The sequence below is a fragment of the Sturnira hondurensis genome, unplaced genomic scaffold (assembly GCF_014824575.4).
Source record: "Sturnira hondurensis isolate 20B ecotype Veracruz unplaced genomic scaffold, ASM1482457v3 Scaffold0022566, whole genome shotgun sequence".
NCBI lineage: Eukaryota > Metazoa > Chordata > Mammalia > Chiroptera > Phyllostomidae > Sturnira > Sturnira hondurensis.
In genome coordinates this window covers 7,461,982-7,488,916 of record NW_028095197.1, presented here as the reverse complement: position 1 = coordinate 7,488,916, position 26,935 = coordinate 7,461,982, and the positions used below count along the sequence as shown (strand labels likewise).

The 26,935-nt window shown below is 41.9% G+C and overlaps 1 protein-coding gene and 1 pseudogene across 1 annotated transcript in view; one reads left to right on the top strand and one right to left on the bottom strand.

Moving 5' to 3' along the window:
- RECK (reversion inducing cysteine rich protein with kazal motifs) overlaps window positions 1-11,132 on the bottom strand; it is a 61,388-nt gene extending 50,256 nt beyond the window's left edge. Inside the window, exons 1-2 of the mRNA XM_037035909.1 lie at window positions 10,976-11,132; window positions 4,022-4,080 (exon numbers count right to left, since the gene is read on the bottom strand). Coding sequence (XP_036891804.1) covers window positions 4,022-4,080; window positions 10,976-11,075 — 159 coding nt within the window. The 5' untranslated portion in view covers window positions 11,076-11,132. The remainder of the gene's footprint in view (window positions 1-4,021; window positions 4,081-10,975) is intronic.
- Window positions 4,559-4,691, top strand: LOC118979907 (uncharacterized; annotated as a pseudogene).
- Window positions 11,133-26,935: the final 15,803 nt, after the last annotated feature.

Sequence of the window (26,935 nt, the reverse complement as noted above, 5' to 3'; positions counted from 1 at the left end):
TAAATATAACTAAGCAACCAAGAGATAGCCAACCTATCAGATGCATAGTTCAAAGCACTGGTGATCAGGATGCTCACAGAATTGGTTGAATTTGGTCTCAAGTTAGATGAAAAAATGAAGGCTACGCTAAGTGAAATGAAGGAAAATGCACAGGGAACCAATAGTGATGGAAAGGAAACTGGGACTCAAGTGGACCAGAAGGAAGAAACATTCAACCAGAATGGAATGAAGAAACAAGAATTCAAGAAAAATGAGGAGTGGCTTAGGAATCTCCAGGACAACTTAAAACATTCCAACATCCAAATCATACGGGTGCCAGCAGAAGAAGAGGAAGACAAAGAAGTTGAAAACTTATTTGAAAAAATAACAAAGGAGAACTAACCCAACCTGGCAAAGGAAATAGACTTGCAGGAAGTCCAGGAAGCTCAGAGTCCCAAAGAAGTTGGACACAAGAAGGAACACACCAAGGCACATCATAATTACATTACCCAAGATTAAAATGAAGGAGAGAATCCTAGAAGTAGGAGGAGATAAGGAGACAGTTACCTACAAAGGAGTGCCCATAAGACTGTCAGCTGATTTCTCAAAAGAGACCCTGCAGGCAAGAAGGGTCTGGAAAGAAGCATTCCAAGTCAAGAAAGGCAAGGACCTACATCCAAGATTGCTCTATCCAGCAAAGCTTTCATTTAGAATGGAAGGACAGATAAAGTCCTTTCCAGGTAAGGTCAAGTTAAGGACTCCATCATCACCAAGCCCTTATTATATGAAATGTTAAAGGGACTTATCTAAGGAAAAGATCAAAAATATGAACAGTAAAATGACAATGAACTCACTTGTTTGTTTAGGTTCAGTTATTAACAACTGAACCTAAAACAAAAACAAAAACAAACTAAGCAAACAACTAGAACAGGAACAGAATCACAAAAATGGAGATCATATGGAAGGTTATCAGCAGGGGAGTGGGTGGGGAGAGAGGGGGAAAAGGTACAGAGAATAAGTAGCATAAATGGTAGGTAGAAGATAGGGGGACTTAAGAATAGTATAGGAAATGTAGAAGCCAAAGAACTTACATATATCACCCATGGACATGAACTAAAGTCAGGGGGATGCAGCTGGGAGGGGGTGTGCAGGGCAGAGAGGAATAAAGGGGGGGGGGAAATGGGACAAGTATAATAGCATAATCAATAAAATATATTTCGGCCCTGGCTGGTGTAGCTCAGTGGATTGAGCGTGGGCCTGCGAACCAGAGGATCGCGGTTCGATTCCCAGTCAGGGCACATGCCTGGGTTGTAGTCCAATTCCCTGCAGGCCAGCTCCCAGCAGGGGACAAACAAAAGGCAACCATACATTGACGTTTCTCTCCCTCTCTCCTTCCCCTCTAAAGATAAATAAATAAATAAAATCTTAAAAAAATATATATATATTTAAAAATAAGTAAAATAAAATAAATCTACATTAAAAATGTTTTAAATCTCTACACTAAGACTTTAGCCCCACTGCTCCAGTCAATCTAGAAATATTTACGCAGAGTTTTTCATATTAGCACTATTCTAAGCAGTGAGGGTTTCAGCATAAACAAAGCAAACAGAATCCCTTCTCTAGAGCATCTCTTCTACCAGTTAAAAAACAAAACAAGACAATTAAGGGTTTTGCCCTGACTGGTGTGGCTCACTTACCTAGGCACTGTTCTGCAAAGTGAAAGGCTGTCAGTTCTATTCCAGGTTGGCCACATGTGGCCAGGTGCATGCAAGAGGCCACCGACTGATGTTTCTCTCCCTCTTTTTCCCTCCCTTCACCCTCTCTCTAAAAATAAATAAATAAAATTCTTTAAAAAACAAGGGCCTTTTCTCAGATCCCAAACTCCTTGACTTTTCTCTGGCATCTGATACCTCACTTTGTTGACTACTATAAAACACCAGCCTGACTTACATAAATTCAAATTCTAACGTTTTAATTCCAAATCTCCAACTGTCTTCACACAGTTTTCAATGATAATTCAGCAACTCACCTTCCCCCAAACCAAATCTTTTCCCCAACCTCCCATAACCCTCAGGGATACTACTATTCACTCTCATCCCAAACCTAAATGTCACCAGGACCCCACCCTGTCCTCATTCTCTACTGAAGAAATAATTATTCCTCACTCCTGGTATTTCCTTTCACTTTGAGTGAGCTCTGCTAGTTTTATCAGCCTCGCCTCTCTCCACATGGCTCACTCAGTCCTCCAGTAACTGTGAAGACTGACTGACTGACTAACCCAACTGCTGAGTCTGGCAGGAGGAAGTACACATATGTAACCCAGACTTTACCTCTCCTCCTCTGGGAGTAAGTCTAATTCTGTAGTTTAGTGTCTATCTGGAGATAAAAGTTACACTCAACATTTGTATAACTAGTGATAAGAGTAACACCCGAAGTCTAAATTACCTTATTTCTTTGCCTTATTTCTCAACTAAAGAACTAGGTCAGGGAAGAATGCTCCTTATTAGAGTAATTAATTTGCTAAGTTATAGAATTTCTAACATTTCTGAGTTTAAGAAATTAGACCTTGCCTGCTTCAGGTGCTTCATAAAAATCATTCACCCACCCTGGCTGGTATACCTCAGTGGATTGAGTGTGAGCCTGCGAACCAAACAACCACAGTTCGATTCCCAGTCAGGGCACATGCCTGGGTTGCGGGCCAGGTCCCCAGTAGGGGGTACGTGAGAGGCAACCACACATTGATGTTTCTCTCCCTCTCTCCTTCCCTTCCCTTTCCCTCTAAAGATTATTAAAAACTTTAAAAAAAAATCATTCACTCTATTGAACACCTAGTGGAAAAAAACAGAACCAAGCAAAAAGTCAGGAAAGCAGTGTTTCCAAAAGTCATAGAGCAACTTTAAAAGCTCCCTTACGGTAACAGCATCAAGGGGCTGTTTTTGCTTTTAAAAGCTATTTTTTCTGGCAATAAATTAGCAGAGAACAATTTGCAATGTGTTTCGACATGAATTATCAGGCAACTATTTAGACAAGCCAAGCCACTGTCCCATTTTATAATTAGAAAGTATCTGGCAAAATCTTTCTAAATTCATAATATTGTTTGAAGCAACTTCTAATCTCACTCAGTTAGGTAGCTTTCTCGGTTCTAGGCAGTGACAAAATCCAGGTAATTACTTGGAAACTCCTCCAAAAGATGAGTGAGGTGATCAATTCTCAAGCACTAAGGCTGGAACTACACAACCAAGATGGTGAGAGAAAGGTAAGACTTGATGAGCAGGTAGGTACTGATTGTCTCAGTAGAACTTGCCCGAAAAGGCTCAACCAGAAAAACTCAAACGTAAAGTTTCAAAAGTAGTACACGATATCTAGTCTTCATCTTGATTGACTCACTATTAACATTTTGCATCATTTGCTCTAACTCTCTGCATAAACACATTATTATTACTAATATTTTGATGAAACACTTTAGAATTCATTACAGACACAATATTCATTCCTAAATCCTGGCATGTACCTCCTAAGAACAAGAACACCATCCTATCTGACCACAATACAACACCAAATTCAGGATTACAACACTGATAACAATATTATTACAGCCCATATTCAAATTTCACCAATCTATTCCAAAAGTGTCCTTTATAGCAAATTTTAAATTCCAGGGTCCAACTCAGGATCACGTTTTGCATTAAGCTGTCATGTCTCTTTCGTTTCCTTTAATTTGGAAGTTTCTTATAGCCTTTATTTTTATAATTCTGATATATTTTTGAAGATACCAGTATTACAGGCTTTTGTTCTGAGGAACATCCCCCTATCTGGGCTTTCCCTATTGTTTCTTCATGGTCAGGTTATGCATTTTTGACAGAAATTCTATGTGAGCTACTGTACTCTTTTTCAGTGCATCGTATCAGCAGACACATGTTAATTTGTTCCATTACTGGTGATGTGAACTCTGTCCACTTAAGGTGCTGTGCAGGATTTCTCTAAAACAATTCTACATAATAAACAGTTACTAATATCCTCTAGAATTATGGTATAAGCTTACCTGTTCACATACATCACGGCACATTTGGTTATCCTTTGAATGGTCACAACACAATGCACCTAGGAAGAAAACATAAACACCGATGTTGCCCACTTTAGGTAAATAAGACAGTTAAGCTAAATCGGACAGCTACACATTATTCAAGAGATTATTATTATTCATTTTAATTCAACAAACCTTTACTATGTATCTAGCAGAAGCCACGGACAGTGCTAGGTTGGTTCTTATCCAAAAAGCTTATAGTCTAATAGGGGAGACTGTCATGTAATAATAGCTAGTTTACTATGTACCTTCCACATGCCAGAATTTTACTTAGTTTGCTTTGTACATTATCTCATTCAACCCTTACTATTGTCCTGTGGACTCTATTCTCTTATAACTATAATGTAAAGTTAAATATTTTTTTAAAAGACAGTGAATTTTGTTTTGGACATGTTAAATTTAAGGTTCCTACAGAACATCCAGATAGAAATCCCAGTAAAGTAAAAAACCCAAGCTTGAAATGCAGGTAAAAGCTAAGTCAAAGCCAAATTTGGCAGCTTTGTGTAGTGGCAGTATCGTAGCCAATGAGGTTTATCCGAGGCGCAATTATTGCTAATTGAAAACTTTTCCCAAATTTGGAATCATCAGATAAAAAAGGTAAACAAAAATGAATGACATTGCCTAGGGAGAGTTTTTAGTGAGAAGTGAACACAATGTCAAATTTTAAAGAGCAGCAGTGTCTGAGACAGGAGAAGAAACAGAACAGATGGAGATGGAACAGAGAGATAGCAAGAAAGTGACATCACAAAAGAGGGAGTAGCTAGTGTCACACCCCAGAATAGTCAGTTAGATTGAAGACTCAGGAAAAGAAATGGATTTACTAATTAAGAGGCCACTCAATGACCTTCACAATGTACTTTCTGTGGAGTTGGTTGAAGTGAATGACATTAAGGAATAAACCAGAAGGGAGGAAGTATAAACAGCAAATAAAGGCTCTCAAGAAGTCTAGCAATGGTGGAAGTGAAAGGGAGTGGCAGTCACAAGAGGATGCAGGATATAGGGAAGATTTTCCCTGTTTGTTTGTTTTAAAGAGTGGCCTTTGTCTGTGGTTCTTGGAGACTCTAAATGCCTGGACTATCCCGAGCAACAGGAATGTCTTTGCTATGCTAATGAGGTGGACCAAGATCTCACCTAGATACCTTCAGGGGAAGGACTGGCAGTGCCGGAAAGCTCAGCCAAGGGATAAGAGGTTTTCAGCTAGCTACATGATTTCATCTCAACTCCCAACTTCCAGCAGGACAGAGGAACTGGAGATTGAGTTCAACCACATGCACGATAAATAATTCAATTAATAATGCCTAAGTGATGGAAACTCTAGATACACTTTTGCCCTGTAATTAACGACTTTTCACAGAATGACTAAAACAGAATATGTTCGAAACCATTGATGGGGAAAATCTGAATCTGAGCTGATACTGGAAAAAGGTCATTCTAAATTTTAAAAAAAGACAGTTAATAAAAAAATCTGATCTTAATTTTAGTCAAGTTTTTGTTTTCAAAACAGTCAAAATTGACATTCACTTTAAAAAACGTTTAAATGACAGCTGTAATTACAACTTATAAATGCATTATTGCAATTGTTACATTTATCCCTTTAAATTCATGTGTGTATATGTGTGTGTGTGTAGACTACTGTATTTTGCTGTGTATACAGTGCACTTTTGGCCCAAATTTTTTAGAAAATAAGGACGTGTATTATATATATATATGGATAGTGCCTGAAATAACTTGTATCTGTTCTTGTGTTTTGTAATTATTTGTTACATAAAATTTCTTGTCCTGGCTGGTGTGGCTCAGTGGACTGAGTACCAGCCTGTGAATCAAAGGGTGCCCTGTTTGATTCCCAGCCTAGGGCACCCGCCTAGGTTGTGGGGCAGGTCCCCAGTGGGGGGCCCATAAGAGGCAACCACACATTGATATTTCCCTCTCTTTGTCCCTCCTTTCCCCTCTCTAAAAATAATAAATAAAATCTTAAAAATAAGTGCTACAATTCCTTTGTAGCATTCCTACAAGTATCTAAATATACATAAATAATTAATTAAATTTAAAAATTAAAACAAAAGATTGTTTCCTAATACTTTGGGCCAAAAACATGGGTGCACATTATACACAGTGAAATATGGTATAATATCATTAGCCAATGAAGAGCCAAACCCAGTAAAAACGATCACCCATATACCCAGCCACCTGGATTCAATATTGCTAACATCTTGTCATCTTGCCACACTGATTTACCTATCTATCTGGACAAACACATGTATATTTTTTTGTGAGTCATTTGTAAGTTACAAATATTCTTCTCCATTGCTTGCATCATACTGCACTTCTGCAACAACCAGTTAAATTCATTTGATTCTATTGCCAATATGACAGCCAAATCTTCTCACCAAGGGCGTTCTAAATTTTTAAAATCTAACCTCCCCTTCCCTCACATTCTAGCATTTTTTAAAACAAAGAAAGCCTTCATTTACCTTGAACACAGCTTTCTGCCTGAAATGCTTAGTGCCCTTTCTGCTGACTTAAATCTCAACTTAACTCTTAGCCTTTCTTCTCCCACAATCCAAGCCACATTGGTTTGGGGGTAGGTTTCTTTCTTATTCTTTCCTTCTTTTTTCTATCTAAGGCCCTACTACTTTAGTCAGGACTAGACTTGAACACTTTAACTCTCATCATTTCATGTCTGTAGTTAGGGTATCCCCAGATTGGCTGTAAACTTCTTGCACCCACTCAGCACAGTGCTCAGCTCAAAATAATTTTTATTTAAAGGTTAATAATAATTTCCTAGTTATGCAATGGCTTTTTATCAGAAAAAATGTACAAAAAGTGGTATTTTCACTCTACCACTGCATTATTGCATTTCATATAGTTACCAACCCATAATTTAACAAACTTCATGAGTTTTTTGCCTAGGTCACAAGGTAAATTGATCCCAATCGTACACTCAGGCAGAGAGATATGCAACCAATTGGTGGTGGGCTCTGCACCTATGAGGTCAAGAAGAGTTGAGGCAGTGAAAATTTAAGTTTTATGGTGGTGCAGACACCCTGAGTTAAAAGAGGAAGTTGGTTGATGGACAGTGGGAAATGCAAGAGATGCATGAGAGAGAACTAATCACAGGTAGAGAAAGACTGCCTCCAAAAGTAGTTTCCAGTTCCCACAGAGTCTCTAAGGGTTGTGCTCTACTGAATTTCCCACCCTTGGATTTCTGTGTGTTTCCCTGTTAGAAGGTACGTAACTAGCCCCCTAGCCCTTGGTTTCTGGGAGTCAAAAGAGCCTTAACCCAGACATTCATCATAATGAACCAACTAAAGAAAAATGACTCTCTTAAGGTCTTCTCCCCAGATGCTAATAGCCAGTATTCTTGGATAATTCCCTTCCTCACTCTATCCTCCCATTTATATCTAGAAGTATGACTGTAAAAATAATAAGCAAGCAAACATGAGTGTGAATTTCTAGCTTCCAGTGGTATATTACATGGTCAGAATGTTTCTCTCTTTTATTAAAATATATTTTAATGATTATGCTATTACAGTTGTCCCATTTTCCCCCCTGCATTCCCCTCCACCCTGCACACCCTCTTCCACCCACATTCCCCACCTTTAGTTCATGTCCATGTGTCACAATTACAAGTTTTTTAGCTTCTATGTTTCCCATACTATTCTTGCCCTCCCCCTGTCTATTTTCTACCTACCATCTACATTACTAATTCTCTGTACCTTTTCCCTCTCTCCTCCTCCCACTCTCCTGTTGCTAATCCTCCCTGTGATCTCCATTCTGTGCTTCTGTTCCTGTTCTAGTTGTTGGCTTAGTTTGCTTTTGTTTAAGGTGTGGTTGTTAATAACTGTGAGTTTGCTGTCTTTTTACTGTTCATATATTTTATCTTCTTTTTCTTAGATTAAGTCCCTTTAACATTTCATATAATAATGACTTGGTGATGATGAACTCCTTGAACTTAGCCTTATCTGAGAAGCACTTTATCTGTCCTTCCATTCTAAATGAAAGCTTTGCTGGATAGAGCGATCTTGGATGTAGGTCCTTGCCTTTCTTGACTTGGAATACTTCTTTCCAGACCCTTCTTGCCTGCAAGATCTCTTTTGAGAAATCAGCTGACAGTCTTATGGACACTCGTTGTTGGTGCTTTAAAGATTCTCTCCTTATCTTTAATCTTGGCTAATGTAATTATGATGTGCCTTGGTGTGTGCTTCCTTAGGTCCAACTTCTTTTGGGACTCTCAGAGCTTACTGGACTTCCTGCCAGTCTATTTCCTTTGCCAGGTTGGGTTAGTTCTCCTTCATTATTTTTTTCAAGTAAGTTTTCAATTTCTTGGTCTTCCTCTTCTTCTGCTGGCACCCGTATGACTTGGATGTTGGAATGTTTTAAGTTGTCCTGGAGGTTCCTAAGCCACTCCTTATTTTTTTTGAATTCTTGTTTCTTCATTCTTTTCTGGTTGGATGTTTGTTTCTTCCTTCTGGTCCACTCCATTGATCTGAGTCCCAGTTTTCTTCCCATCACTATTGGTTCCCTGTGCATTTTCCTTCATTTCACTTAGCGTAGTCTTCATTTTTTCATCTAATTTGCAACCAAATTCAACCAATTCTGTGAGTATCCTGATCACCAGGGCTTTGAACTGTGCATCTGATAGGTTGGCTATCTCTTGGGTGCTTAGTTAGATTTGTTCTGGAGCTTTGATCTGGGGCTTTGTTCTGTTCTTTCATTTGGGCGATTTTTTTGTAATGGTATTACAGGCTTAGGTGTCTGTTTTCTTGGGTAGGCTGCTAAGGCAGTGAAGACACCTCAGTCTAATGGCCTCCTTGTTTAATTAATTTAATACGATTTATATAAGTACATTATTATAGAAAGACAGAAACTTGTTTGCTTATAAAACTCCTTTTCCTTTATAGCACCGAAAGCGTGCTTTAGAAGATACTAGGTTAGATGATTCCTAAAGACCTTTCCAGCTCTAAAAGTCCATGACAGCTAAGAAACTGAAACAGCCACCTAGGCCTTCCCAAATAAGGCATCCTCTTAAGCTATACTAATCAAATAATAGTTTTGCTTTGCTTCCTTCCTCCTCTCTTCTACCAAAGTCTTCTGTCACTTCCCTTTTGGTGTCGCCCATTTGAATTAATTGTTGGATCAGATTATACATTAACAATCACATAATACAAAACTCATCCTTTTAAAGTGTATATAATTCAGTTGTTTTTAGTACATTCATGGAGTTGTGCAACTACCACCACAATTTAACTTTAGAATATTTTCATCACTCTAAAAAGAAACGCCATACCCACTGGCAGTCATTTCCCTATTCCCTCAGCAAACCAGATTCTTTACCACAGGAATCCCTGGACTCTTTATTGGAAGTCTAACATGCTTTGTGAATTTTTAAGAAAGGGGTGCAATGTGCAGTGTTTCCCAAACTTATTTAATAGCTAACATCTCAGTGCTTACTATATGCTATTCTAAATGCTACTCATGTATTACTTCAATCCTCACAAAAATATGATATACATATATTATAAATGTGGATATTAAAGCACAAAAAGACTAAGGCTATGTAACCTGTTGCTGTGTTCATAATTACTCCACTCTATCATCACCCACAGAACTAACTATGTGAGAGGAAAATGAACAACTAACTAGTATTCTATGGACCCTGACTTTGGAAATGCTTTAGTTCCTATCTTTAACTTAATGAGACAAATGGGGCCCAAAAAGGTAAGCTGATTAACTAAAAATACACAGCATTTTTTTTCTCTCTCTCCTTTGGTTTCCATCTGACTGACAGCTAAATTTAGAACCCAATTACAATGAACTAATCCCAGGTTCCTGCCATAATTCTCTCCCTTCTGGACTTAAAAAAAAAACGGGGGGGGGATCTTTAACACTGTATGTTACCTTAAAACCCTGTTGGGGTGGATTTTGCTCTTTCTAGGTGCAAGCTCTCGCAGTAAGCAAGGCACTGCTCCACCACTCCGCACGTATAAATCTCTGCCATCCTTTACCGTCTAGTGCAGTTGGGGAAACACTCAATTTTCCTTCCTCCTCAGGTGGACGTTGTCTCACTCCCTCTGCGCACACACAGCCCTTCACTTCCCCCGGACACTCCTGCGCTGACTTCAAGCAGCGTGTGTCCTGTTGCGCAGCACTTCCCGACCAAAGAGCTACTGGAGGGCAGACGTCCGAATCAACCCCTAAAGCCCAGCACGGGAGAGACGCTCAGAGAATACTGGAACACTTTCCTCTCCACCCCGGGTTTAATTCCGTCAGATCAAGAACAAAACTCGCCTCCAGCCTGCCTGCCTGCCAGCGCTCAGAGAGCGGGGCTGCCCGATCTTTGCGGTCCCTCGCGGTAGCCCAGCGCTGAGCGTGCGCAGCGCACCCGCAGCGGAATCGGATTTGGCAGGAGTGGGCGCCTTCTCCTCTGACCCTGGAACCTTGCGGGCGGTTGGGCCCATCCCCGCTCGCTGCCCGAGGTCTGCCTTTCCGAACCCAGCGAGGGTCACAATAACTGGTCAGGACGCGGTGGGTGGCTGCACCTTCGAAACCCAGCCAGCCCTCGCGACGATCCTGGGCAAAGGCGTTTCTCACCCTTTTCTGAGGGACCAGTCTGTCGAGGACGTAAGGGACGAGCTGGGGTCCCCGTCTGGTGGGTGACAGAACAAGGCCTCGAACATGGGTCACAGCTTCCAGTTTGGCAGATCTTCGGGGCGGGGAGAGCGAGGGTAGAGAGGCGTCCTCTCTCGGCCAGCCTCGGCACCGCTTCCCACCGCTGGGACCTCCGGCCCCTGGGTCACCGGACGCGGACCGGGTCTGGGGGTCGCGCACACCCCTGCCCGTTCCCGCGCCATCTTGGAGCGCTGAGGCGGCCGCTCCGGACCGCCCCGAACCGCTACTTCAGCGCTTACTCACCCGCACTGCCCGGGGACAGGCCCCCTGACACCTCCGCGGCCCCCGCTACGGCCAGGAGAAGCAGCAGCGGAACTCGAGGGGATATCCGACCGGTCGCCATGTCCGGTCCCGGAGGTCCAGAACCGCGGGATGCTCGGACCCAGCCTGGCTACAGTCGCTCTGCGAGGAGACCCCGCCCCAGCGACCTGGAACTTCGGTGATTGGCTGCGGCGCGCTCCAGCCCCGCCCCTGGGCTGCCAAGGGTTTCCAAAACCCGCTGGGGGCGGGAACGTGCCAGCGACCCCGTCTCTTTGTTTTGGCCCAGCTGGGTGTCCGCTCCTGCAGCGGAGAACCCCTGCCAGCATTCTCCTCGAGGGGAATTAGAAGGTGTCAAAGTTGGAGGGCCCTTAGAATACCTCTACCACCTCCCGAGGTTTGCAGATAAAGTCCTGAGGCTCAGAGAGCCCCTGACCTGCCCAAGACGACACCACAAGTTCACCTGAGCACTAAGACAAAGTCCGAGGCTGAACCAAATTAACTTCTCCCTTTCAAAAACCCTCAACAATGCTCTTTTTATCCTTCTGCTCAGATGTGGCCTCACAACCAAAGAAGCCATGGGACTCTGCCTCCCCTAAAGTCTGAGGGGCTCTGCCTTAGACACGGTTCCCTGACAAGCGCCCAAGGCACAGGTTCACCCCCAAAGTTCTTTTGACATATGTAGCTTCAGTGTGTCTTTGATGGACTAATAAGTACCTAATTCCACCAGGAAACGACTGAGGAAGGAATGCTTGTGCACCTAGATATGGAGAGGTTTAGACTTAAAGAGACAGTTTGGAGGTGGGTCCCCACCCTATCCCTTACCTCTCCTCCTCCAGAGCTACTGTGGGGAATGTTTGAGAGGGAACAGTGGCTAGTAAATCACTCTCTAGCTCTCTTCTTTCCCGTCTTCCTCTATCTGTTCCTGAATTAATACCTTTAGCCTTTCCCTTCCCTTAAAAAAAAAACATAACCAGAGTTAAAAAATTTTAATTTATTAATATCAGTGACCATTCAGTGTTTAGATTTTACTTATTTTCACATAATTTCCTGTCACAGTTTTTCAAGTTCTAAACAAACTCCATATGTTAAAATTGGTTTCTATGTCTTTTAGGTTTCGTCATATCTATTATCTGTTTTAAGTTACAATAAGAAAACATGATAATGTTTCTAAAACATCTAAACATTTGCTCTGATAATAACTCTTTTGCTTCAGACTTTTGGAGACGCCACTTCTTTTCTTACAGGATAGAATGATGCACAATTATTTAACGTGGTGTCAGAGAGTCTTAGCAATTGGACCCAGAAGTGTTTTCAGCTTCATCTCCACACCCTTCCTGTACCCCTGCCACCATCCTTTCAGAACCTTTTATCTTGTGCCAAACCTCTTAATTGCTTTCACCCCTCTTTCACAACATGTATCTCCTCTGCCCAGAATTCCCCAATTCTGCGGTTACCCAGCTCAGCTGAGGGAGCTAAGATGGTTGCTCTCAACCCAACTGTGCCCTAAAATAACCTGAGCAGGAAGAGGGCTCTGTGTAAAGTGACTGATACATCTTGCTTTGTATGGGTCTGTCCTGGTTTTAAAACTGAAAGTCCTATGTCCCAGGAACCTCATAGTTCAGACAAAACGGGACAGTTGGTCTCCTTAGTTCTGTGAACCGCAGAAAATGTCACAAGGGAAGCCTGTAAGGGGGTTTCCATGTGGAAAAATGGGTTCATACAGGTAATTGATATGACTCCCAAGGTAACTCAATAGGTGGACTGATTGTTCTAAGCCATGGAGATGGGTCATTAGACCATTGGGTCCCTGTATTAGTTTCCTAGGCTGCTGTAACAAAGTACCACAAACTGGGTGGCTTAAACAAGAAATTTATGTCTCAGCGTTCTTGAAACCAGAAATCTGAGATCAAAGTGTTGGCAGGGTCGGTTTCTTTGAGAGCTGTGAGGGAATATCTGATTCATGCGTCTCTCCTGGCTTCACTGGTTTGCTGACAACCTTTGGCATTCCTCGACTTCTGGATGCGTCCCCTTGATCTCTCCCTCCACGTTTCACATGGTATCCTCTTGTGTGTACGTGTCTGTCCAAATTTCTGCTTTTTATGAGGACAGCAGTCATATTGATTTAGGGGCCCACCCTAAGCCATTTTGATCTCATCTTAACTAAATACAGTTGCAGTAATCCCTGTTTCTAAATAGGGTCACATTTGGAGGAACTGGGGGCTAGGACTTTAACATGTGAACTTGGGGAAGCGGGGCACACAATTCAACCAACAACATTAGCAAATGAAAGACCATCTACCCGCCCTCTCATAAATCATTGACCCTGAAGGAGAGTCCAAAGGAGGAGGAAAAAGATAAAGGATTGGCAGTTGTTATTCAAGGATTCCAAATCCCTCTGAAACAGGAGTCGCTGAGCTCACCTTGGTTGTCTCATAGAGGTGATACCTGAGGTTTTGTGCACAGAGAGAATGCTTGAATACTTGGAGATCTCTTAGCTATGGAATCAGAAATGACTTTATCTCCAGGTAACTCTCATGAGATATGGCAGCAGAGTTGCTCTGGGTGAGTAAATCAGTGTAGTTATGCTAGTGAAGCTGAGGGGCTCTGACAGTAGAGACTGCTCTACTACCAGACAATTTCTCTACCACTAATATGTGTATAATTGAAACAGGCATGTTAGAAGAATGGCTAAATCTGAGGTGTGATAATGAGCCACTAAGTGGAAGTTGCTTGAGATTCTCCCACCCAGAATATGGCTGACCAGCTACCATATCCTGGGGGAAGTCAGAAAATAGAGAGATTAAGGCCCTTCTTGGCTAAGCATTCTGGTCCCCTATCTGGATCACTAACCCTCCTATGAAGAGAGCCCAGTAAGCAAATGGAGCCTGGAGATTCTGTTGGCTATTGCCCATTGAGGCAAATGGTTGGACACTAGCCTCAGACATGGCCAATAGGCTTGAAAAAATAGTATATCCATTTTAGATTACCTTGCTGTTTGTGATGAAGCCAATGGTGTATTTCCAGTTTCCCTCCGTTCAGGCCACCAGAAACAGCTTTCCCACAAGAGCAGCAATGTAATGTAGTGGCAAGAGCATGGGCTTAACATGGGTCCCCAAACCCCTGGGCCAGGAACTAAACCACACAGCGGGAAGTGAGCAGTGGGGTAGCGAGGAGGGAAGCTTCATCTGTATTTACAGCCATTTCCCATCATTCCCATTACGCCGCCCAGCTCTGCCTCCTGTCAGATCAGTGGTGGCTTTAGATTCTCCTACGACCACAACCCTACTGTGAACTGCGCATGCAGGGGATCTAGGTTGCATGCTCCTTATGAAAATCTGATGCCAATGATCTCAAGTGGAGCTGAGGCAGTGATGCTGTTACAGGAAAATGAAGCGACCAGACACCGAGGGGTTCAGGAGCAGGATCTTTGTTACGTGCACGGGCTCAGAGGAGAGTGACCTCCAAATTCTGAGCCCCGAACACTGGCAGGGGTCTTACTTTTATACTCCTATCTTTCTTTCTAGGCTACGTGGCAAAAGCAGGTTTCAGAAGCAAATGCGGAAGGTAGATTACTCTGTGGCATTCTTAGGCTGGCGGGAGGGGGCTTTTTCCCTATCCATGCCAGTGCTGGGGAGCGGCTGCAAATACAGATCATCATTAGCAGGGAGGTTTGACTGCACCGAGACCATAACAAATCAATCACTTGCAGATGCATATCAAAACCCTGTCAGTGAGTGGTAAGTGACAATTAAGTTGCGTCTGGTGGCAGGCTATAAAGCCTTCCCCCCACCCCTCGCTCCAGTCTGTGGAAAAATTGTCTTCCGTGAAATCGGTGTCTGGTGCCCCCAAAATTGGAGACCGCGGATTCAAGACACACCCGAGTCCAAAAGACACTCTAACACTAACCAGTTGTGTGACTTTGAGCAAAGCCTTTTAACTTCTTTTTTCTTTACTCTAATATCTGACTTCTTGAGAAGATTAAAGAAGACATTATAAATGTGAGAATTAGCATTCCAGTAAAACTGGAAAACTACAATTTGACATACCACCAAATTTACTTGATATTGATATAACCACACAAAATTCTAGGTGCGACACATAAACTTTACTACAACAGAATTTGGCCTTTATAAACTAGCTTACACATAAAGTTACTCCCTGTTTAACTCACATTTACAAATGTTCAGGTAGTTTAAAGAACGTAAAATGAGACTTAAAATAGTATTGAGCACTGTCTTAGTACAGTTAATTGTATCCAGATTCTAGGACAAATAAATGATACTGGAAGTTGGGAAAAAAGAGAAGACATTGTATGAAGTATGTCTAACACAGTGCTTGACAGATAGCAAGTGATGTTACGTTCTAGACCTGTAATGAGAGATGGGGTCAACCTTCCACTTGGTCCACAGAACCGACTGGCTGGGCTTACTCCCGCCTTGTTCCCACCTCACTCTCTGACTCCCGCCTGGGAGGGAAGAGTCCAGAAGTTTAGGGTTACACTGTCTAGTATGGGAACCGTCAGTCACCTGTGGCTCGTGAGTAACTGAAATGTAGAAAGCCCAAATTGAAATGTGCTGAAACCAGATTTGAGGGATTGGGTATGAAAACAAGAAAGTAAAATATTCTTAAAATTGATTTCACTTATTTCTTTTTACTTGTTTTTGTTTTAAATAGGCTTTACTTTTCAAAGCAGTTTTAGGTTTATAGCAAAACTGGGCAGAAGGCACAGAGATTTCCTGTATACCTCCTGCCTGAACATACACACAGACCCCTCCACTGTCACATCCTGCACCAGAGCGGCTTGTTAGACTAAGTGACCCTGCGCTAACACATCCTCCTCCTCCAGAGTCCATGGTGTACATTAGGGTTTGTTCTTGCTGTTATATATTTTATGGGCTTTTGATAAATATAGAGTATAATTTATCCACCATTATTCTTTTCACCATTTTAAACATGGCTATTAGAAAACTTAAAATTGCATATGTGGTTCACTTTGGGGCTGACATAGTTCTCTTCTGCAGGGCTGGTGGAATTTTCATTCTAAACAAAGGTTAATGCTCACAGATCGGCATGGTACTTCAAAAACGTTACTCGCCAGTGTTTTGTGCTGAACTCAAAAACATCTTTCTGTATTTTACCTAAATAAAACCCATCAAACCTTCTGATTTGCATTTATGTGGTAGAGTTTCCCTATTATTTTAGCTTTAACCTATTGTTTTTGATTTTAAGTAGGTTTCTTGTGGAAATCATATCAGTCATTGATTTTTTTTCTTTTTAATTTAATCTGACAACATCCGCTTTTAATTGGGGTGTTACATCACTTAGATTTAATATAATTATGGGTATAGTTGAATTTAAATCTGCTCTCTTGTTATTTTTCTATTTGCTGCATTTGTTCTTTGTTAATTTTTTTTCAACTTTTCTTTCTTTCCTACCTTCTCTTGGAATAATAGAGTGTTTGGAGTGTTCTTTTTACAATTTTATTTTTTCTCTTCTATTGGCTTATTAGCTCTGCCTCCTTGCTTTATTTTTCAGTAGGTGTTCTAGCGTTTAAAGTATGCATTCTCACTTACTATAGTATACATGTATACATAGTATACATTTTAGCCTACTGCAGTCTACCTCCAAGTAATGCTCCATGTTAGCGTTTCTGAAGCTCTTTATTTCTTTATGTAGATCCAAACTTCTCTCTGGTATCTGAAGAAAGAGAAACTTTTGATTGAGAATATGGCAGGTTTGTGAATTACATTTTTTAAATAATTTTATTTATTTATTTTTAGAGAGGAGGGGAGGAAGGGAGAAAGAAAGGGAGAGAAACATTGATGCACAAGAGAAACATTGATGGGCCACCTCTTGCACCCACTGGGGACCCGGCCTGCAACCCAGGCATATGCCCCGACTGGGAATTGAACTGGCAACCTTTTCGTTCACAGACTGGCACCCAATCCACTGAACCACACTAGCCAGGGCAGGTTTTGTTGATTTTAATTAACCAGGACCCCATGCAATATTTTCTGGATTTTATGCATAATACTTTTCTGAAGTTAATCTTTAACGGAGATCATTTTTCTAGGTTTGTTTAGACTAAACACATTTTATTATTATGAATTGACCTAACTTGATGAGGAAAAGGTCCATTCAGAATTCTTTGAGATTTTGTCTATGGCCATACCATTCTGAATGCGTCCGATCTCATCTGATCTCGGAAGCTAAGCAGGGTTGGGCCTGGTTAGTACTTGGATGGGAGAATTCTTTAAGATTTTATATCTGGCTTTGTTTATATATATAACAGGCCAGTTTTTTAAACGTTAATTGATACTGTTTTATTCCGAGCAATTCCTTCACTAGAACTAAATACAAGGGTAAGGCATTCACTTCTTCGAGACGAGTATTAGAGTAAAAAAGTAGACAAAAAGGAAAATCCCTAGCATTTTGGTTTTGAAACAGGTATGTGAAATTCCAGGCAGAGATGATGGCTTTAAGAGTGAGGGTTTTTGGCCCTGGCCAGGTAGCTCAGTTAGTTAGAGAGTTGTTCTGATACCCCAACCTTGTGGGTTTGATCCTGGTCTGGGGACATGCAAAAATCAACCAATGAGTACACATACAGGTGGAACAAATCAATGTTTCTCTCTCTGTCTGAAAATCAATGGAAAGTTTTTGAGACATCAGGGACTAACCTGAAAGGCACCAAATACCTGTAGGAATAGACTTGACAGAAACTGTAACCAGTCAGATACGGTCCCTCCCACCCCAATCAATTCCCAACAACCTGACTCACTCTGATGGGGGAAGAGGAGGAGAGCCGCTAGAGGAGAAGGGGTCTCTTGTGCGGGGCTGCAGTGGGGTGGGACACAGAGCCTCAGAAAGGTTACAGAATATGAGATAAGAGGGGATCTGAGCCTCACTCCCCGTGGAGCTCAGGGAAGTGACACAGCCCATGAAACGCCTCTGCACTCCGCTTGATGTGAGTGTAGAATAGATGTAAGCTAGTGTGTCCTGTTCCTCGCTCCCCAACTAGAAGGATCACAGAAAAGTAGCTGAATGTTTTCCATGCCCTTCGAGATGGGCAAGGCAGGAATTGAGAGAAAGCTGAGCACCTGAAGAGGCCTCAAGATTAGAATGAGGGAGCTGTAGCTGTTATGTACACGGCCTATACAACTGGATACCAGATGAAAATGCTGGTGCCAACAAGGATTGATGATAGCAACTGAGGACCAGATGTCCTGCCTTCTTCCCCAGTTCCAGGTGGTGGGTTTGGCTCTATCTATTCCTCTTAAAACTGAGGAGGGGGTGGTGGAGAGGTCTTGACTAGGCTGAGGTTCCACTGAATTGACCGAGATTAAGTTTTAGTTATTCAACAGGAAGGGGACTTGCAGAGACAACTAGCTGTACATCAAATATCTATGCTGCCCTTCTAGAAGTTACTGCTTGGAGGCAAATTCCCAGCCAGAGAAAACAGTTTCTAACAGCTTCATGTTCACTGTTAATTTAACAACTGGAGCATGGCCTTGGAGACCAAGGGATCCCTGGGCCTTGCAGCAGAATCCGTGTATCCAACATCCCCATTGGCCCCTAAAGTGAGATCTCACACGAGGAAAAAAAGTCCCCCCAAGGCACTCACCACCAACACGTTATAAAATTTAGCATCGTGGCTCTCAACCTGAGATGCTGGTACAACCTCCTGCTGGCTTCGATGAGCCCTATGAAGACATGAGTCTGGGAGTAGAAAGTTGTCCTCATTCTCTACTCTCCTTGCCTGTGTATTTCAGTAATTTTCAAACTTAAAATAAAATGTTATTTTTATGGGGGGATGAGGGCATAAGGAAGATATATGGTAATGGGAAAAATGATAAAAATACTTTTGAAAAAATGTAAAATGTATTTTTTTTATTTTAGCAGGGAAATTCTTTTCAACAAAATCTTACAGAATCCTGATATGTAAAATAGAAAAAAAGCTGCATTTTATTGCTACATTTATTTAAGTGCAGATTTATGACAATTGCTTGGTTCAAAGATAATAGATGAGATTTTGATCAATACAAAAACTTGAAATCTGGAATTATGGTTGATAATTGTAGTCACACCCGTTTCAGCTTCCAATTTACTTCTGTACTTTGTTTCAGTTGCCTGCCGTAGAGAAAATCCTTATTCATGTAAACGAGTAGGTTGCAAAGGGCCATGGTTTTTTAAATAGCTCACCTGGAAATCTCAGACTACTTATATTTAAGTTACGATGGCACCTTGAAAAAGAAGTATTGAGAAATTTTTGTTTTAATATTGACTCATGAAAATTTATGTCACACTGAAGCCTGCACGCAGATGTTTATAGCAGCTTTATCCCTAAGGGCCAAAATGTGGATGTCCTTCAGTGAGAAAGTGGATAGATAAACTGTGGTGCAGCCAGACTACGGAGGGTTATTCAGCGCTAAAAAGAAATGAGCTGTCAAGCCATGGAAAGACTGGAGGAGCCCCGGCTGGTATGGCTCCATTGATCAGGCATCGCCTGCAAACCAAAAGGTTGCCCGTTCTCTCTCATATTGATGTTTCTCTCCCTCCTTCCCCCCTTTCCCCTCTCCCTGAAATCAAAAACAAAAAAATTTTTTTTTAGTTTTGAAAAGACCTGGAGGAAACTTAGCCCTGGCTGGTGTAGCTCAGTGGATTGAGTGCTGGTCTGAGGACTGAAAGTTGCTGGTTGGATGCCTGGTCAGGCGTATGTCTGGGTTGTAAGCAGGGTGCTCAATGGGGGTGTGTGAGAGGCAACCAATGAGGTTTCTCTCACACATTGATGTTTCTCTCCCTCTCTTTCTCCCTCCTGCTCTCTCTCTTGAAAAAAACAAAACAAAACAAAGACTTAGTGGAGGAAACTTAAAAAGCATATTACTAGGCAAAGCCGATCTGGAAAGATTACATACTGTATAACTCTAATTACATGACATACTGGAAAAGGCAAAACTGTGGAGACGGGAAAGGTTAGTTGTTGCCGTGGGTTGGGAAGGGGGGGCGTGAAGAAGCAGAGCACAGAGGATTCTCTGGGCTGTGAATTGTACTCTATAATGGTGACACACGTTTGTCCATAGCCATAGCGTGTACACCACCAAGAATGAGCCCTAATGTAAATACCAGCTCTGGCTGATTGTAACCAAGGTACCACTCTTGTGCAGGGTGTTGATAGTGGGGAGGGGTTTGTGCGTGTGACGATGGGGGTGTATGGGAACTCTCTTTACTTCCTGTTCAACTTCTCTGTGAACCTAAAACTTCTCTTAAAAAGCTAATTTTATTAAGTTAAAAAATGCCAGTTACACACTAAAAATCAGAAAAAAATAGTTGTTCACTCATCAGGTTGTATAATTACTCAAATTCTTCGTTGTAAATGCAAAGTCAAAGAAGCAGCACCCCAAGTTTATGGTTAATTCCAGTCCCATCTACAACGTGATATTATTACTGTGCAGCCACTTACACGCTCACTTGTTATTGTGCAACCGGTTATGACACCATGATGAGAACACATGCCGAGCGGATGATTCTGAGCCTCACCCGACACTTAATTGAGCACAGGGCACATGTGCACTCCCTGGTATGGTCATACATAAGCACATGTGCATAGGCTTGGACTAATGAAAAGATCAACGCAGAGCTACACTTTTCCTAATCAAGGACACATTTAAAGAAGATAAAGTCAATGCACGGAGATGGCAGGGAAAGATTTATTCCGAGGACCATTCAAAAGGCAGGCCCTTCAACAGCACGCGCGGTAACGTGGCAGTGACCTCCAGAGGGTCAGAAAACCAAAACATAACCAGTTTGTGTGTGCCTGTTGTCTCATCGCACATTAAAAGTTATTTAGTACGTAGATGTAATAAGCTCAAATCAAATACCTGAAAAACCTCCATTTGGGAGCAGTTCGATTCTTGTTTGATCAGACTAAGTTATTCAAGAGTTTTGTCTGTTTTAATTCTGATGCCTTCTTTCACGCTCTCTTCCACAGCTGGAATAAATACGTCATTCTGTTTGTTGTTAGCTTTTTGTCATCGTGATGATGTTTTATGTTTAATTTTAATCCAGCGGGAGTTTCTGGCAGCATGTGGTGTGACCTAAGGATCAAAGGCAAACCTCCGTCGTTGTCGCTGTCCCACTATTATAAAGTGTCTCCTTCTCTGAGCTATTAAGTTTGATTTGACACATGCATATTAATTTCATATAGTTGGAATTTTCTGGTATCTTTGATACCACTAACTTTACTAAACTTAAAAAAAATGGTGTATAGTTCACTAATTGTTGCTTTGTACTAAGTTCAAATCTGATAGGAAAAATCTAACACTGTTACTTTAAAAAAATCCTGTATTGTTCAATTGTTCTTCACTAGCAATTTCTGGAGCTCAACAGAATCTTTCGGGGGGTTAAAAACACTAGATAACTATGTTTCTAAACTCAGGTTTCCTATTGGCCTTTTCTCAGACCTGGTGAAATTTGAATCTTTGGGGACAGAGCTCAGAGGTATGCGTATCAAGAAGTTCTGCTGTTGGTTACAAGTTGAGAGCTTCCACCATAGAGATCGAGGTTATTTTTATTGTAATACTTCTTCTCTGGTCAATCGCTCTGGCTTTCCTTATGTTCACATAACACAATCTTTTTTATTGACTCAGTCTATTATGTTGGAATTATGTGTGTTCCCAATTCTTTAGTACTTGTTACTACTGTAAATATGCTATTTTTCCCGTTGTTTTTTCTATTGATGGTATGTAGAAATACAATTGATTTTTGAGAAGTTACTTCTATCTTTTTAACTTTTCTGAACTCATATTTCTGCTAATAGTTTCCTGGTTAATTTTCAGAAATATAAGAATTGTGTTTTCTGCAAAATTTGACAGTAATTTTTCCTCTGCTATATTTTTCCTCTGCTATTTATGCCTCTTATTTTGCATCGAACTACATTTTTACATGCTTGCGCTTGTGTGTTTTAGAGCTACTTGAATAGAAATGCTTGGTTTCCAGTCTAACACGTAAGAATCTTGAAGTCACCCCACTTTACTAGCAAGTAAAAAAATGAACATGCTGATAAATCAACAGTCCTTCTTAGATCCATAAGAGAATTGAGGTCACAGGGCAACCTGCTGCCCCAACATCAGAGGGACCGGACTGGGTTGCGGATGCGGGAGGGCGTGGCTCACAGCAGGAGACTTCCACCCAGGAGTTGCTTCCCAGCCTCTTCTTTCAGCCCTGGTCCCAAGTCTGATAGGGCCGGCTGCTCAGAGGGTGGCAAGCAGAGCGGCAGCAGAGGCATCACCTGGGAACTCGTCAGAGATGTAGAATCTGGGACTCCACCTCAGATTCACTGAATCTGAATCTGTATTTTCACAACCTCCTTAGGTGACTAGTGAGCACATTAACTGAAGTTGGAGAAGCTCTGATCTCAGGATCTCACAGAAATGCCCACCAGATGGCGGCTTCCAGCAGGCGCAAGCAGCAGAGTCACAGTCAGGCACTCGAGTCTCCTTCAAACAAACAGTACTTCGGGTGGCACCAGTGGTTTGGAGTCATTGCCGGTGAACTGCGGAAAGCAACAGTGGAAGAGCGAGCCGGGAAGAGATCCCTTACCAACGAGTAGCAGGTTGTGGTGTGTGAGCCATCAATTCTCCCTCTCTGGGCTTTCCCCAGGTGTTTTCACAAACATTGCCTAGTGAGAGAGGTGCGGTGGTAAACTCTCATTTTACAGACAAGGAAATTGTGGCCCAGAGAAGGAAAGAACTTAGCCAAGAGCTCGGCAGTGGCAAACGGAGACAGAATTGAAAGGCAGGTCTCTAACCGCCTGGCCTAAACTGAGAGCACCTCTAGAGGAACAGGGTAGGGGGCGCCCAACCGCAGTCTATGCTGACCTGAGCTGCCTGCTTACCCCACTCCTGATCCTCCCCAATGCGGCTGCTCTTCGAATAGCTTTCTGATTTTCTTTGGGAGTGCTAGCAACAGCTGTTGTGATAATTCAATTTGGAATGTTAATGGACGTTCCACAATACTAAGGGCCTGGACTTAACCCCCAAGCATCATCCCCGATCCCCAGAAGGTCCCCTGGGAATTTTGATGGTCCTTGAGTCTATGGCCAGGAGCAGCTGTGAGCCACTGACTCTGCCATCAACTCTAATCCCAACCTACTTACTTTTGCTGTTTTTGATAGAACAAAGATCCACTTGTACAAGCCCAAGTAAATTTTTCTCTTGTTTCTTCCTAAATAAGAATTCATTTAGTAGGGAAATCATATTGAATTCAAGAAAGGAAGTCTAAATAGAATTGAGGCTAACCGGGCCTGAACAATGTGCTCCCAGACTATAAGAAAATTTTAAAAATATTTTGGGGGAAGCAAAGGGTTATAAAAATCCCCATTTCTACCCCTGTTGAAATATTTGATAACATTTTTGAATACTAGTTTATCAGACATGGTTATTATAGATTTTGGTTTATTTGTGTAGTCTTTGCACAGCAGGAAGTCGAAATGTGGGAAATAGTTGATTGGAATTAAAGTCCACATGCAGAAAATCACTGAGTTACGTTAGTAAATTGTGGGAGAAAGCTTAACTCAGGCAGCCATAAATCAATGTATTGTTCTTAATCTTTTCCCATACCAGTTGTGAAACCACATACAAACACACATATGTGCACACACATACATACAGTATGGGGCAAAAGTAGGTTTATAGTTGTTCATATGGAAAATATTACAATAATTGGATTTCCGGCCAAGATGGAGGCATAGATAGAAACACTGTGCCTCCTCGCACAATCAAAAGAAGGACAACAAAAATTTAGAAACAAAAAAACAACCAGAACTTACAGAAAATTGAACTGTACGGAAGTCTGTCAACCATTCATCCAGACTGGTAAGAAGGGCGGAGTTGGCGGCCAGAGGAGCGGGGTCACGGCAGGAAAAAGCTGTGGCTGGTAACCTGGGTGCTCAGGCAGCATCTGGCAGACCCGGGCGCAGGGAAGCAACAAGCAGACCCAGTAAGGTGCGCAAGGCGGCTGGCTGACCGAGATCACACATTCACGTGTGGATAAACCAGGCAAAAACGGGCAGCAAGACAGACTGCGCAACCCAGGACCCCAGCACCAGGAAATAAAGCCTAAAAGCACCGATTGAAAACACCTGTGAGGGTTGAGGTACCAGGAAAGACTCTCAGACTCACAGGAGAGTTCATTGAAGAGACCCACAGGGTCCTAGAATGTACACAAGCTCACCCACCCAAGAACCAGCACCAGAAGGGCCCAATTAGCTTGTGGGAAGTGGCAGGAGGGACTGAAATCCGAGAGAGAGTGGAGCAAGCGCCATTGTTTTCTCTCTGACCCCACCCCCACATACAGCATCACAACCCAGTGATGGGGGTTGCCCTGCCCTGGTGAACACCTAAGGCTCTGTCCTTCACTATGTAACAAGATGTCAAGACCAAAAAAAAAAAATGACTCTAACAAAAGAACAGATCAAAGCCCAAGAGCCAATACATCTAAGCAACCAAGAGATAGCCAACCTATCAGATGCACAGTTCAAAGCCCTGGTGATCAGGATGCTTACAGAATTGGTTGAATTTGGTTGCAAATTAGATGAAAAAATAAAGGCTACACTAAGTGAAATGAAGGAAAATGCACAGGGAACCAATAGTGATGGAAAGAAAACTGGGACTCAAATCAACGGTGTGGACCAGAAGGAAGAAAGAAACATCCAACCAGAAAAGAATGAAAAAAAAAAGAATTCAAAAAATGAGGAGAGGCTTAGGAACCTCCAGGACATCTTTAAACATTCCACATCCAAATTATAAGGGTACCAGAAGGGGAAGAGGAAGAGCAAGTGGAAAAGTTATTTGAACAAATAATAAAGGAGAACTTCCTCAGTCTGGCAAAGGAAATAGACTTGCAGGAAATCCAGGAAGCTCAGAGAGTCCCAAAGAAGGTGGGCCCAAGAAGGAACATACCAAGGCACAACAGAATTATACTACCCAAGATTAAAATGAAGGAGAGAATCCTAGAAGCAGTAAGAGATAAGGGGACAGTCAGCTACAAAGGAGTTCCCATCAGACTGTCAGCGGATTTCTCAAAAGAGTCCTTACAGGCAAGAAGGGGCTGGAAAGAAGTATTCCAAGTCATGAAAGGCAAGGACCTACATCCAAGATTGCTCTATCCAGCAAAGCTTTAATTTAGAATGGAAGGACAGATAAAGTGCTTCTCAGATAAGGCCAAGTTCAAGGAGTTCATCATCACCAAGTCATTATTATATGAAATGTTAAAGGGACTTATCTAAGAAAAAGAAGGTAAAATATATGAACAGTAAAAAGACAGCAAACTCACAGTCATTAACAACCACACCTAAAACAAAAGCAAACTAAGCAAACAACTAGAACAGGAACAAAACCACAGAAATGAAGACCACATGGAGGATTAGCAACAGGGGAGTGGGAGAAGGAGAGAGGGAAAAGGTACAGAGAATGAGTAACATAGATGGTAGGTAGAAAATGGACAGGGGGAGGGCAAGAATAGTAGGGGAAATGTAGAAGCTAAAAAACTTATGACACATGGACATGAACTAAAGGGAGGGAATGTGGGTGGGAGGGGGTGTGCAGGGTGGAGGGGAATGAAGGGGGAAAATGGAACAACTGTAATAGCATAATCATTAAAATATATTTTTAAAAGAAAATATTACAATAATTAAGAATAAACTCTTTTGTGTACTCACAGCTATGAACCTATTTTTGCCCCACCCTGTACACCATTCTTAAAAGAGATGCCATTTTCAATACAAGAATTTTCCTGATGTTGGATTTAATACAATTACTTACTAGGTAATATAGATTCCAAATTTTGTTTTTTTTTCAATTCAAATGGGTTATAAATATATAGACTTTATACAGCAATAGAAAATGAATACAATTTTGGAGGCAACTATCAACCAGGAAGAGGAGTGAGCTGATTAAACATGGGGGTGAGGAAGGAAGAGGAAAGAAAGAAAAAGAGAAAATAACCTGGCATCTACTACTAATAACTGAAGGACCAAAGTTTGGTAATAACTCACTTTTACAAACACAAATTTAAGTGCATTAAAAATAATCTCTGTAATACAGTAAATACACACTATTCCAGCACATTCCTTGCGTGTTGGAGGAAGTCGTGGACTCAGAGCTCTGAGCCTGCACTGTTCCCATGGCCGCTAGCGGTAGGAAGTAACTCTCTCTGCCGGCCTCTCATTAACTCTGGGATTAAGAGTGATTTTTTCATTTGCTTCCCCCCAATATTTTGGGGGTTTCATCACAGTGTGGGCATACTTATGGAGTGTGTGCTGGGTGTATGCAACTGCCACCCAGGTGCCACCTCAGTGGCACAGATGAAAGTGTGGGAGCTGCAGGCACTGAGTCAGGCAGCACTCCACCACCTGCTACAGCGAGGTGGAATGTCTGCCTCTGAGCTTCCCTGCAGTGACAGTGAAGAGGAGAATGTAGTGAATGGCAAGATTCCAGTAGATCAAAACCAAGCAGCTGCTCAGGATAAGTCCTGCTATTTCTGGTGCTAATATAATATGAGTGGCATTCCTGTCATGGTGCTAACGATTGCTGTTATATGCTGAGGCAGATGGCGTTTCCCAATTTATCCCTCTATCAGATAGAGCAAAAGTCTCTGGGATGAGACCGGAGCAGAACGGAGAAAGCAGCGGTTCTACCCAGGGAAAGACAATATGCTCTAAGGGCCCATACCACTCAAATGCTTTTTTTTCTTTTGAGCATATCTACTCCTTATAGATATTCATCAATTTCTGGTATCAGAAGATTTCAGATTTGGCAGCAAAGCATAGCTCTAATATGATACAGTGTAGTTTTGTATGAAGCCAACAAAGTAGTCAGTAGTACCAGAAATGAAAAGAAAAGGCTCTTTCCACTGATAGCCCAAGGGCCCCCTGGGTTACCATCTTCC